This window comes from Populus alba, chromosome 18, assembly GCF_005239225.2.
Source record: "Populus alba chromosome 18, ASM523922v2, whole genome shotgun sequence".
Classification (NCBI taxonomy): domain Eukaryota; kingdom Viridiplantae; phylum Streptophyta; class Magnoliopsida; order Malpighiales; family Salicaceae; genus Populus; species Populus alba.
The window spans coordinates 10,293,787-10,308,138 of NC_133301.1; the positions used below are offsets into that span (position 1 = coordinate 10,293,787).

At 31.6% G+C, this 14,352-nt stretch overlaps 1 protein-coding gene across 2 annotated transcripts; it reads right to left on the reverse strand.

Annotated features, from left to right (window-relative positions):
* Positions 1-667: 667 nt before the first annotated feature.
* Positions 668-4,416, reverse strand: LOC118051632 (ninja-family protein mc410). Of its 2 annotated transcripts, none has more exons than XM_035062329.2 (3): positions 4,270-4,416; positions 2,150-3,329; positions 668-1,556 (listed from the first exon to the last, which is right to left on the reverse strand). In XM_035062329.2, exons 2-3 carry the CDS (start codon positions 3,186-3,188, stop codon positions 1,057-1,059), a joined length of 1,539 nt encoding a protein of 512 aa, XP_034918220.1. In that variant the 5' UTR covers positions 3,189-3,329; positions 4,270-4,416; the 3' UTR covers positions 668-1,056. The 2 variants fall into 2 exon arrangements, with proteins under 2 accessions (XP_034918220.1, XP_073262424.1); XM_073406323.1 differs by having other exon boundaries at positions 2,150-3,333; positions 4,270-4,401.
* Positions 4,417-14,352: the final 9,936 nt, after the last annotated feature.

Genomic DNA, 14,352 nt, shown 5'->3' on the forward strand with positions numbered 1-14,352 from the left:
CTCAAGTGGAAATGGTCAAGAAAACCTAGCTTGTTAAGGAACATGATCGTTGTCTTTGCTAAAGCATGCTTTTCATACCCCTTTCAGGAGAAACCAATCTGTAAGGAGTAAACAGAGACACACCAGACCCGGCAGTGTTTCTCATGTAGGCACATGGAGGATAATGGCCATATTTCTTGAAAAGTCAAAGGCACGAAGCATTACAGGTAACAAATATATTTTGGTTATTCTCAACGCTTTTTTGTTTAGCCGCCTGCAGCAAAGAAAAACATCACAACTGCTCCGATACAACATGAAGAATAAAATACAGATTAGTTGTTGGTGAGGATCTTGATGTTTATAGCAATATCTAAAAAATCCATCAGTGACATTTTCTTCTTTGAGAAAATTAGTCTATGTTCTACAGCTGTTATGACTGTGAGAAAGCCATCTGTACCTGTGGAACCATAGCCAGAAAACCAACAAGACTTTTTCAGGGTGCAGAAACTTCAATTTTATTTTCAATGGTAACTGAGTTCACTTTGTTTCCTCAAGTTTGAAATGAATATGTTCAAAATTCTATGAGATACAGGGCTTAAAATGGAAAAACAGTTTGTTGACACTTCATAAGCAGAGATAGACAGCTAACAAGCGTCATCAAACACTTCTTAATAGGCAAGCAAACATGTTTGAGAAATATCAAGAGTTCCTTTCACAATCATTTAATGAGGATCCCATGTTCAAATCCTGTTGTTTGACTAAGAAAAATGAACTTTCGACAGCCTGGACCACACCAGGTTTTTGCCGAGAGATTCGAGCGTCACATTTTCCTTGACAAAATGAAGGAAATTTAAATTGAAATAGTTTTAACATTACTATTGGACGAAGAAATGAAGCAAGAACATTGATTATCATACACCCCTGCAATGTTTGATTGCAGTAACCAATGCAGCTGAAAATAAAACAGCGAGAAAGCATACTGAAAGTATGGAGGGATGTCACAAGATGTATACAGGCCATCACCAGATTATGCTTCACTAAGTGTCACTGGTCGTGTTGAGCAAAAGGTGGTACACTTCAGCTCTGAGTAGAGGCGGCAGGATTGGCATTTGGGAATGTAGCTAACCCATTGCTAGCATCTGGATTAGCATTTTCTTCACTTGCATGTCGAACAAACTCCTCTGGGGACATGTGGGAACCATGGCAAGCACAAACAATCCTGATTTGGTTTGCACTGTATTTGTAAGTAACACCAGAAATTGTTCTGCCATTCGGACCAGGTGCTGTGGTAGAAACCCATGGCAAATTTGGATAGGAACCACATCCCCCAAATTTTACAGCTGGACCAATACCTGGCTTTATGGCTGAAAAATCAAAACAGATGGTTTCAGCTGTCGAACGCTCAGGTGGTGCATCCTTTGGCCTAAAGTTCATGGTGCTTCCTTTCGCATCATCTTCAGTATGAGAAGAGGAGCCTTCCTCTGTGATTAGTTGTTTGCGATCGCCTTTAGCCCGTCCCAATGTCCTCCCATCAAATTGTGCAACCTCAGTAGAATTTCGTGCAATAGCTTGCATGGCTGCTACATGCAAATGGACAAAGTTAAATAAAAAGATAATCATTTTGAATCATATAGCCACAACAGTATAAAATGGCTTAAAACCATAATGACAGAAACAGCTGATGGCATCGATATCACCAGCCAATGAATCAGTAGAACATACAAAACGTAATGAGTCTATAGTAGGGATGATTTGGGAGAAAAGAACAATTAGAATAATCTTTCATGTTTAAATCTGAAAAATCAATATCCTTGTCAATCTATTGTCCTTATCATAGATATGGGCCTCATGCAAAGATGACATTGGTTCACCAGTTAAAATCTACACAAAACCATGCATAGGCACAGCATATCCCAGTTTTCCACATCTTCAATAGTTTTAATCAGACAAATCAATCTGTCTTCCCACGCAAGAAGAGAAGACATCAATAGGCATACAAAGGAAATCGCATTATGATCGCGTGCAGGAAAGGTCAGGACTCTATGCATGGTGATGGATAGAAAGAAAGGCATAATAATCTCACCAGCAGGTTTCTAAATTAGGAAATTACACCACATATTATTTAAGAATGGAAAAGATAAAAGAAACGATAAAAAGTGAGAAGAATGACCTTGAGAAATCTTCAGCCCATCATTCTGCTTCTCTGCATTTGATGGAGCTCTGCCAGGATAGGAAGAGTGGAACTGTTGAAGATGAGAGACCAAGCCCCAGGAATTATCCTTGTCCAATGTCGGAAGCTGGACTGGGGAATAGCCAAACATTACTGGCAAATTTCCAGGATTCACAGATTGGTTCCCAGGTCGCTGCTCGCCATTTGAAGTAGGCAGCACCTGAACCATGCCTGTTATTGGATGTCCTGAAGTGCTGGGTGCACCAACAGAGTTAGACTCCTTTATAGGAAATGAGTGAACATTCATGATGCTTACTGGTTGGACTGAGAATGGAACTCCATAATTCAAGTTTCCCTGCTTAAATTCATTTTCTGAAGAACTACTGAGCCTCCTTGGTCCTTGTAACTCCACAACACTTGAATCAGAAAATCCACGAATTTCATTTGTAGCCTCAGGAGGACCACCAACTCCAACAAACTGTTTGGAGCCATCATCATGGTGAGAAGCCAACCTTGAGGTGGAACCCTCAACTTCAGACTCTGCCACATCTTCGTTTTCAGCAGTTGAGCCATCTTCTGTAGTTATGGAGATATGTGATTTCTTGTCATGTAAATCAGAATGATGAGCATCTCTCTCATGCTTCTTCTGATTATTTAAATCATCAAATAACAGTTTACGCTTGTTACCCAGGTCTGATCTTTTTTCTTCATCAGTTTCAGCAGATCTATTAGCGCTTGAAACCCACAGCCCCCTATTGTTCAAATTAATAGGCGCATCTGCATCTGCATTGTTCTTGGAAAGGTCATTAAAGAACTTCTCTTGAGGTTTCACTGAATCACTTCTTTGAGACCCAGTACTTGAATCCTGCTTCTGGGTATTACCATGAAGAAAATTTTTAAAATCATCTACCAATTTGTTGCCTCTATCACCTTCTTCTGTCCTAGTATCTGAAGAGCTGCCACTTTTACCTTTGGATTTGGCAGATGATCCACCACAACCTAGACCCAAGCTAAGCTCAAGCCCATTCTCATCCTCCATATTCAGGAACGAAAGATGCCAATCTGATCAAGTAACAAATTTTTCCAATAATCTCTTTTGCAGGTAATATCCTTCACATTCTACCCTAAAACCAGTAGGTATCATCTCCAAATGACCTGCCCTGCCTCAGTGAAAGTTGATCTTGCTCAAGGAAACAAAACAGGAAAGAGAAATCAGTTTCAAAGAGACTGAAAGGTATGAAAAGGAGAGAAGAAATATAAAAATCACTAATAATAAGACATGAAGTTGAATATGGAACATTATTTATAAATCCAACTCAATTTAACAGTCACTTAAGTCCCACCAAGTTCATATTGCAAAGTACGCATTATGGGATCAAAATCGTGAACAGGCAAAAACACAAGAACTTCATATAGAAACTATTCAAATTCTTCTATTTCATACTTTTGAACAGCATTGAAAGCTGTGCCACTGTTTTAATTTAAATAGACAACTCCATAAAAGGGAATTAATTTCACATCACCAAGAAACACTGAATCTAAACGACGTTTCATTTTGATATAGCCAGAACTAAAAGAAATGGAACATTATAAGACTTGAGCAAAATGTTTGAGTGCCCCACACACGAAAACCATAACGCGCACACACACACACACCCCCCTCTTTGAAATTTTATAAACAAACAAAATACAAAAGATACATAGATCAAAACCTTAAAATTCCCAGTTCTCATGAACGAGCCCACAAAACAAAACACACTAAGCAACAGTCCATAATTTTTTTTTTTTTGTCTCAGCCACCTCAAGCAACTAAGTCTTTATGCCCATATTCTTTCTATTAGTTTCTCAGCAACTAAAAACGAGTGCCCAGATCTGTATATCATCAAATCATGCAAGCAAAGTCCAAAAATTAAGGAAATTCACAAGAACCCATTAAACTCAAGCACGCAAAGAAAAGAAACCCAAAATTTGGATTCAAAATTAGCTCCTAAACCAAGCTTAATTTTTTTTTAAAAAATCCAGATGCAACTCGTGTCAAGAATTATAAAGAATCCATACATAAGTCACAACTGTAAATATATATGTATATAAAAAAACTCGTAAAAACAGAAAGCAAGTACCTGAATCGAGAATCGAGAATCGAGAATAGAGAATCGAGCGAGAAGATCAGACCTTAAGCCATAAGGAGTTTTTGAACAAAGAGCAGTGACATATAGTAAGGTAAGAGAAAAATAAAAGAACGAGAAAGAAAAGTAAGAGTTTTTATTCTCCTAGCTATAAAAAATATATATATAATAAAATAATTAAATGTAGAAAATATATTGAAAAATAACACAGATTAAAGAATCACAAATGATATATTATTGGAGATTCTTTCAAATTGTAAATTCAATAAACACAATATTTAACAATAACATGGAGAGAGGAGAAAGATAAAAAGTAAAAAAAAAAAAAGAGTAAAATTATTCTAAAACACTACAATAACATTATTTATATAAATAGTTAAAAGATATTAATAAAATAAATCCAACGAATAAATTTTTTTTTTTATTAATAATGATTAAAATAAATGACATAAGCAATCCAAAGGTAAGTAATCTCCAACACTTTTGATTGGCTAATATGGTCCACTCTATTAATTATTTGTGATGTTTTTTTATGTTATAAAATTTATTTTATCTAGATTTTTCAAATGATATTGAATAATATCTTCATCAAGATTTAATATGAGGTTGGTTCACATGGTCCACTTCATCAATTATTTAAAATTATTTTTAATGTCATAAAATTTATCTCTTTAAGATTTTTTTTTAATAATATAGATATTGATATTCTTATCAAGGTTTCAACATGAGTATGTCATTTCTTCTTCTTCTTTTTTTATCTCCTCTCTTCTTATTAAATGTTTTGTTTATAAAATTTACAATTTGAAGATCGTGAATTGTAGATGTCATACGCTATAAATTATATTATTTCTCTGAATATTTCTACACTGTATTATTTTATTATTTTTTTCTATGCTAGAGTTAAAAAAACTAAAAGTAAGGCCTAAGGGGGTAGGGTTTTTATTTATTTATTTATTTTTCAGTACAAAACTACACGTGATTATCGTGAGAATAGATTCTCCGTAGCCGCTTCCACTTGTATTTTGTCTTTATATTGTTTTGCTAATTGGAATGGTTCATGTCCAAATTAGTTTGCTAATGTTTTTTCCTCTTTTCTACTTCTTGTTAGGTTATGCTCAATATCTCTAATTTTGATCGAATTAAATTTTAAGGTTCCTATTATGCTTATTTGTTTTATTATAAATAGATCCATAATTAAGAATATTAATAATAAACATTTTATTTTATTATATTCTATCTGTGATATAAAATATATAAATAAGTAAATTTTTATAAAATTTTAAGTATAAAAATTATATTAAATTAATGTGACATTTCAAATTTCAAACATTAATATTAATTCTTTTATTAATTTAGCCATTGAAATCTTATATTATGTTTGTGTGTTATATAATAATTTTAATTTCAATAATATAACAATAAATTTTACTATGTGTATACAAAGCTATATGTCATAGTAAATTAGCTAAAAAAAGAGTAGAAGAAACCTGTAAAGCTATTGCTTAGGTTGTCGAAGCTAATGTCATTGTTAGGGGTAGAGTCGGAAAAAAAAATAAAAAGAGGGCAAATTAGAAGAATTATTCTAGAAGGGTCAAGATTTCAGTTATTTTACTACTGAAACTATAAACATTGTTAAAGGAAGGGCTGGAAACAACATTTTTTTTCAGGGGCAGGGGCCCTTGCTAGTTCGCTTGTCTCCATCACTGGTCATTATCATTCTTCTTAAGCTATGACACCCCCTAAGCCCTCCTTGATTTTTTTTTTTTTTCATTTCCTTTCTTGCCTCTTCCATGCCCTATGCCATTCTCCTTCCTGGCCACCATCAATCCTGTGAGAAAGAGAGATATGCCTAAGATAAGGGAGATGGACGTTAGGTTGAAAGAAGAGAAAAAAAGAAAAGAAAAAAAAAAACGAAGATGTTGTTGTGTAGGCTATCAGCAAAGAAGAGGGAAATATAAAAGAAAAAAAGGGAAAAGATATGATTATCAGCTGTCCACATTATTTAAAAGTAAAACAAAAAACAAAAAGCACCCGTAATTTATTGTGCCATGAATTGTCTACAATGTTTATACGCCCATTTAGTTTTTTTTTTTAATGCATGATATTTTCTCCTTGATACATATCTTTATTTACACTTTATACATAATAAAAATCTCATCTCAAATGAGTTTGGAACCTTCTATCTCAATCATATATATATATATATATATATATATATATATATAATTAAGCTTGATAAAAGAAATGCATGACAATTACTTAATTTCTATTTCACTACACATCCTAAAAGTTTGGGCTTGACCTAAAGTATGAGCACTTAAACTTGGCTCAATATTGAGCCACCCAATCCTCTCCAAATTACTAAGTTATATGGACTTAACTCAATTCTTGATCTATTTAGATTTATTGTTGATTTTCTTGAAACATATAAATACAACAAAAATAATTATTTTAAATTTTTTAAGAGTTGTAGGGATCTTATTAGATAATTTTAAGTCATTTAAGATTTGTATGGGGATTAATTAAAAATCAATTATTCCTTTTAGGGTCTGATTAACTCTTTAAAACAAGTTTATCGTAAATCATAAATCATCTAATTTTTTGACTTCTAATAATAATTCACACAAATTACCATATTAGAAATCTCTTACACCCTTTTTAGGAGAGAAGCATTACCATGACTTAAATTCTAACTCTTTCTTTTATATATCATAGGTTTTTTTTTTTCTTATATAAAAAATATGAGGTGTAACATTTTATTTATAGGAAAAACTTTATAATCCTAGTAATGATAAAATACCACTTTGCTCCTTAAAAAAATATCACATATATTATTTAAGAATAATTATTAGAAATTTTTGCAATCAAGTTTCTAATTGATTTTCTAGGTCTAGATTTGTAATCCCTTATATAAATTACATCCTAGTCCTTAATTTCTAAAACTTGTTTACAATTAAGTCTCACTTGATTAATTATCTTAATTCTAATTTTTTACAATGATTCTTAACGTGTGTAACCCATTAGATTTCTAATATGTTGGCCCAAATATAAATTATAATCATAACAAAACAAAATTAAAATTAATTAATTTATTATCAATTTAACAAATTTATTTATTTATTTATGAAGATTAAGTGCAATGCCTAATAACATGTCTAATACTTCAAATAAAAAAAATCATATATGGTTTCATTTAACTTTTTTGTGGCCAGATTCTCAATGTAACTATTATCCTTTCTTCAAGGATGTTTTAATTTAAACATTTGAGCTTGAAGTGTATCTTTTCTATTAAATCATGTTTATTCTCGACATCATTGTTGCACTCGATATTATGGCAACTATAAATGGAACGAGTGAAAGTAAAAAAAAAAGATTCACCATCTAGTATTGTGATTACTAAAAAACCCTAACTGATATGCATAATTTTAAGGTAAGGAACTGATTATGATAAAAGAAATATATCATCACCTTAAAGCATCCTACCCCAAGTAAGTTATATTGCTACTTGTCATTTATTCCTAATGGTCTGTTATGCCTAATCTATTGGTGGTCTGTCTATATGGGTAGGAATGGGTCTACTGCAATGATTTAAACCTTTGGTGGATGAGTGGATTCAAGCCTATTTATTATAATGTCCATGTTATCTTTGCCACTCTTAATTGATCAATGAATTGACATGTCTATAACCATTAACTCTCGTTCACATATGATTATCAATAGCCTATCAAGCCATACCAATGAATAATTGAGTGGGTCTTTTTTGGGTTTATAAAACCTAGCCTAAATCATAGGATAAATTGTTGCTAAGCACTTTGTTTGTGCAATAATGACCTATGGATAATGCCTTGTTCAAGCTCGTTATTACATAATACCAAGGTTCACATGTAAATTTTGTTGAATAAGGATTTTACACCCTAGTCCCAAAATATCAAAGCAGTAATCATTGTGGGTTGATATACTTAGTAGCATGATCCAGAGGCATAAGTGTTTTGAACTTACTAAGAAAAATTAATATCCTTGATTGGCATAGATATTAGACTTAAAGGCTTGGAATTTAAAAGAAAGACAAGTTTTGAAAATAAAAGAAATAGAAGTGTCGATACACGATGCCGCGTGGTGGCTTTATTTTTTTTATTAACAAAAAGATTAGTTAGGGAAAATGAAGATTCTATTGGAGTTATCATCTAGTAATTTGATGAAACTAAAAATTCTAAATTAGACATTGGTCCCAGATATTCATGTATTGAGTTAGTTATGATTAAGGGAAGATATACATCACCCTTAAAATATCATTTCAAAAGAAAAGTTACCTTTGCTTGAGTTTTTTATTTTATTTTATTTGAATGCTATAATATTTTGATCTTATTTGCAATTTATTTTTTAAGAGGGTTAATGTTGGTCCATAAAAATAGAAGACATGTCAAAAAAATGACACTAAACCCTAAAAATAAGAGACTCGTTTAAAATGTTAACGTTTAACCCTAAAAAAAAAAGTTACATTTGGGTTACAAAAAAAAAACAATGGACATAACCCATATTTTGTTTTTAAACTTTTGACATCGATCATTTTTTTTTTATATATAAAAAAAGATGTGTTGACAAATAATGTTCATTCCAAAAAAGAAAGATTATGTTGGTAACGCTAAAAAATGGCCATAACCTATATTTGAGAATTGGGCTTTGGACCTATGCACGATGACGGGATAAAATGGGTGTTGGACCAGCATAGTTATTCTTCTTTATATTTATTTAAGGTATTTTACAAAATACAAAGAAAATTTTACAAATACTTGTATAAAAAATAAATAAAATATCTCTAGGAATCCCTAAAATTACCTGAGTGCCACTGTAAAGTTAAAGACAGTAATACCTGAACTTCTTTGAAAATTACGAAAAAACCCCTGGTGGCGGGTGTATCTCACGCACGGCCACTGTTGAAAGGGTGAAATGCTTTGGTGAGATTCTGCGCCAACAAGGGTAGATTATGGTAGATCTGGGGAAGAGGATTCTGATTAAGGTGGTTTACATGGTCGTTGATGGCTGGTGAGAGAGAATCGACGGTTTGAAGCTTCGAGTGATCGAAGAAGTCGCAGCCGTTTTCTATAATGATAAAGCGTATAAGTCGATGAAAACTACCTGAGATTTCTTCATGAGGAGGATATGAGTCTTTCTATGGTCTTCTGACTGCTTTTTGTGGCCGGAGTTGGGAGATACGAGGAGAGAGAGGGAATCGTCGGCGAGAGGGGACAGAGGATCTTTAAGAATTACTATAGTATGAACATGTACATGGTAATCCGGTATACAAGAAGCCCATGGACCGTGTGATCAATTCTGAATTGATCCTACAGCTGCGTTGGCTAGATCTGAAAGTTGATCTGATGGTCCTGAGTGATAGATATTGAATTTGGTGTGATACGCTACACTGTATACTTGTTGCACTTGGTGACGTGGCAATACAAGATTAAACATAAATGTTTTTGAGAGATGAGATAGATTTGAGTTTTAATCTAGTGGAGTAAAAATTGTATTATATTAGATCTAATAAAGTGAGAACTAGATACTATTATATCTAACAATTAGGATATTTTTGATAGTTTTCAAATTATTTTATTAAAAAATCAATATCGCAAGAAGAAAAACTAGAAAAAAAATAAATAGTATTACTATTCACATTCACTTTTTCTCTTTTATGATTCTATCTCCTTATTTTTTTTTACAATTTTTTTTTCTATTCTATATTTTACAAATTTTCATTGGCTTTTATAAGCAATGCTGAGGGGAATATAAATTTATAATTAAGGGACACGGTTCTGTCCTTGAAGAAAAATTTCACCGCCCCAATTGCCCCAACCATTACCATAAATACAATAAAAACTTCTACATTATTGATTTTGTTTTATTAAATATAATAATAACTATTTATATGGGTAAAACTAAAAACTCAAATCAGTATTAGAAAAAACCCATTTCAACTGCTAAAAATCAATTTTGATTACTGAAAAATTAATTTGAAACACCAAAAAATATTTTTTGATTGGTATCAACCCGGTGGACCGGGCTTTGACCCAAAATGGCATGAAACTCATTTTTTATCCCAGCCGACATGGTTTGATCCATATTGACTTTGTGGACTCGGTTTTGACTTAAAACGACATGGAACTTATTTTTTACCCTGGTTGACAAGGTTTGACCCATATTGACCTAATGGGATTAGTTTTCATCGAAAATGATGGTTTTGACCCGAAACTCATTTTTTACCCTGGTTGACAACGGTTTGGCTCGTATGGACCTGGTGGACTTTTTTTTTTTTTTTATGGAAAAAGACGGTTGACCGAGAAAAATATATTTTTGAATATTAAATTTTTTCTTAATTTTTTTTGGATTTTTCTAAATAAAAAAAAAGAACTAAAACAACATTCAAGAAAATTTTTGTGAATCTAAATTTGGGTTATAACAAGAGGTTTTACTCATTAATATTTAATATAATATCTCATTATGAGTCTATTTATCTAAAATATTATGAATGAATAATAAAATATTTTTTTATATGGCTTTTTTCTTAAAATGGTTTTGAAATGTTGGGCTTTTTTTTTTTTTTTATAATTTAGACTAAATCTTAATGAGTTTTATAAATGAGTTATAAGAATCCAATATGAAAACATGCAATATGATAAATATTTGTTGTTTTTTCTTCATTCTTTTTAGAAATGAGAACAAGGAAATATCATATTAATTACAAAACTTGGATGAACACTAACTATATATATATATATGTAAGAGGTTTGACCAAAATGCATAGAATTTGAAACACATTATTTAGCATGGTTATGAAGATAAAAGATAAGTACAAAAAATAAAAAAAACCCGAGATAATAATTTAATCCTAAGAATTAAAGATCTCAAGCCATATGTTACTCATTCATGCATAATCTTAGAAAGCATAAAAACATGTCATGAATTTTTTTCATTCATAATCAAAGAAGTATGTAATATAAAAATACAAAAATACAAAAAAAAAAAACAAAGCACATCTCAAAACCCTAACTTTTATCTTTTTTTTTAATAGTTATTTGATAATCTTTCTTGCCAAGATAGAAACCTAGGCTAAATCTTTGGTTATCACACTCTATGATCTCATTTTGGATTGTCACCATTCCTACCTCACACCTAGTCTTAACATCCTTCATTCATAACATTCCCAAAGCCATCAGAGTCTTTATCTCTTGATGGAATTCTTCACAACAATCAATATTGTGTTTAAACTTGCAATGATATTTAAAGTATTCATCATAAACTCTTACAACCTTCCCTTTTGATGGTGATTAGAGATAATCTGACTTTATTAGTATATCTAACAATACATTTATAGTCACCTTTAAAATGATCTCGTCTTTTCTTATATTTAACCATGATTTCATTCACTGCTTCACTTTTAACAGCATGGTTTGGGAGTAAATTGGTGTTTACATTAAGTGCCTTAACAAATGTTATCTTGATAGCCTTAATGAGGTATTCGAACTTTCTTTTAAAGGTAGGATAACTAATAATACCATGAAAAACAATGCCAACATTATACTTACAAGTTTGGTTAGGCTTGTACCAATAATGGTATGATGACTGAAATGGGTTTGAGGGATGATAGCAATTTGTTTGATGTTAACCAATCTGTTATACATCTTATTCGGTGGTAAAAGAAGAGGTGGTAAGGTTCTTGCTTTTTTTAGAAGTTTTTATAAAGGTAATAGTTGTTTCTAGTTTGATTATTTGTTTAGAATGGTTGATTTTTGGTGTTAGTGTGTTGGTTTCTAGGAATAAAAGGTGGCAAACTTAAGATCAATAGGTGTTTAGAAGTTAACATGATTGGAGTTCCATCATTGATCTCTTTCCTTGGTCTGTTAATAATTTCCTTCCATATTATGAACTACTTTTTTCTTTTCTTATTTCAATAAATCCTCTAGATTTGGCAGCATCTAAGATCTTTCCTGCTTTGATAACCTTTTCAATCCTTATAGACACTATTACTATACCAATAAAGTGTTGTGTTGAAGTTCTGACAAGGTATTTAAAATAAAGTATTTTAAATATATTAGAAAACAAGGTAATCATTTCCATTCCTAATAATAAGAGATGTATTTGGGCTGCCACTTCACACCACCTCTAGGTGTACTCTTAGATTCATTATTTTTAGGCTTTTTTCCATGCTTTGTAGGCTTATTTAATAAGGGACTACATCCAGATTGAGATTGTATTATTTGATGAAAGCATCTACCAAGTCTCTCCATCTTTTAATCCTAGTGTTGTCAAGCTTCATCTACTAACTCAAGGTATCACTACTCAAATTATCATTGGAGAAATGTATCAATAGCTTCTCATCATGTACTATTTTATCTATTTCACTAAAGTTTCCTTAAAGATAGGTTGATGGGTCATCGAGTATCGGGTGTTGCTATACTTGATGGACTCAGGTACTTTGGATTCTTTGGGATAACTATATCGAATACTAGGTATATCTTAATTGTCTTTATAAGATCGTAAATCTGTATCCCTTTTATTGTTCTTAACATTTCCTTAATTATAGACAACTTGTTAGACTTAGATTCTTTTATTATCTTAGATTTTTTTTTTTTACTTATGAGTAGTTAAGTTTATAGTTAGAGGTGCTTGTGCTTAAGGTGCTAGTTGAGTAAAAGGGAAATGGGTTGTATATTGAGATTTTGGTGAAGCATCATTTACCTCCAAGTTTGGTGTGATAAAGATAAAAGGGGCTATTAAAGATAACAACACTTGTTGTATATTAGCTATGGATTATGCCTCGTCGTGGACTTGTCCATGGCTTAATTTCCCTTCCCTGGAAATGATTATTTGTAAGGCTCTCTTGAGTAGACTAAGGAACTTAACAACCTATCCTTTGAGGTTGTTTATATCTTTTTGTTGATTTATTTCTAGTTGATTTTTTTCCCCTTGATTAATTTATCTTTTTTAAAGCTTGATATTGTAGATTTTAAAGGGAGACTTGATTTCAAGGGATTTATATTTCACATGAAAGAAACTTATTCATGATGATAATAAGTGTATGGATCATAAAATGTATAAAAACGTGTGCGAAGAGATAGATTAGATATGTAGTGTTGATAGTCTAAAGATACGCTTTAAGAGAAGGTTCTATCTATTACGTATACTAAGGTAAGTTTACCATCTAGTCTCTAAGGGTCTTCTATTTGCTCTATGATCGACCTCTAAAGGGTTAATATGAGGCCTACTAGGTGTGAATAACATAGGTTAGGACCATGTCACATCGGCTTACTAAACATACTCAAAGAGACAATCAAACATAAATTAAATGGTTTAATAAGTCTTACCTAAGCTAAAGGTTATTAAGGTATTGCTACTCCCTAACCTAACCTAAGTTTTATTAATTGAAACATTTATATCTATCCTTTTAATGCTTTTAGGCTTTTCTATGTGGGATAATCTTGTTTGTTGATCCATTTGGATAATCCTGGTCATCTATAATTATTGTACACTTTGTAAAATATGCTGAGGTTGGCTATTTTGACACACATCTTCTTCCATTTCAGGGAGGCAATTAGACGAGTTTTTGGCTGAAAATAAAGTGCAAATACAGGGGAAGAAAATGACGTATCTCTTTACCTTTAATATCTGCATGTGTGTGTGAGAGAGAAACATGTACTTAATTTTTTTCAATGAAGCCCCTGATGACATTCAAAATCATCCTTTAATAATGACACCTTTACACTTTAGTTCTTGGATTTCTAATTTCTACATTTTTTTTATCAAATTGACCAAAAATCTCATTTTTTTCATAATCACACCCCTGATTGAATTGATAAGGTTCCCAAATTCCAATGTTTATTCTATTTTGATCCTTTATTTCTTTTAATTTTGGTCAAATTGACTCAAAATTTGAATTTATCTCTTCAATTACTCCTTTAATTAAATTAATTGAATCCTCAAATTTTAAAACCTCTTTTATTTTGATATTTGGTCCTTTAATTCTTCATTTGTTTTTTGTCAAATTGACTTCCAAATTTTGATTGTTTTTTTTTCAATCAATTA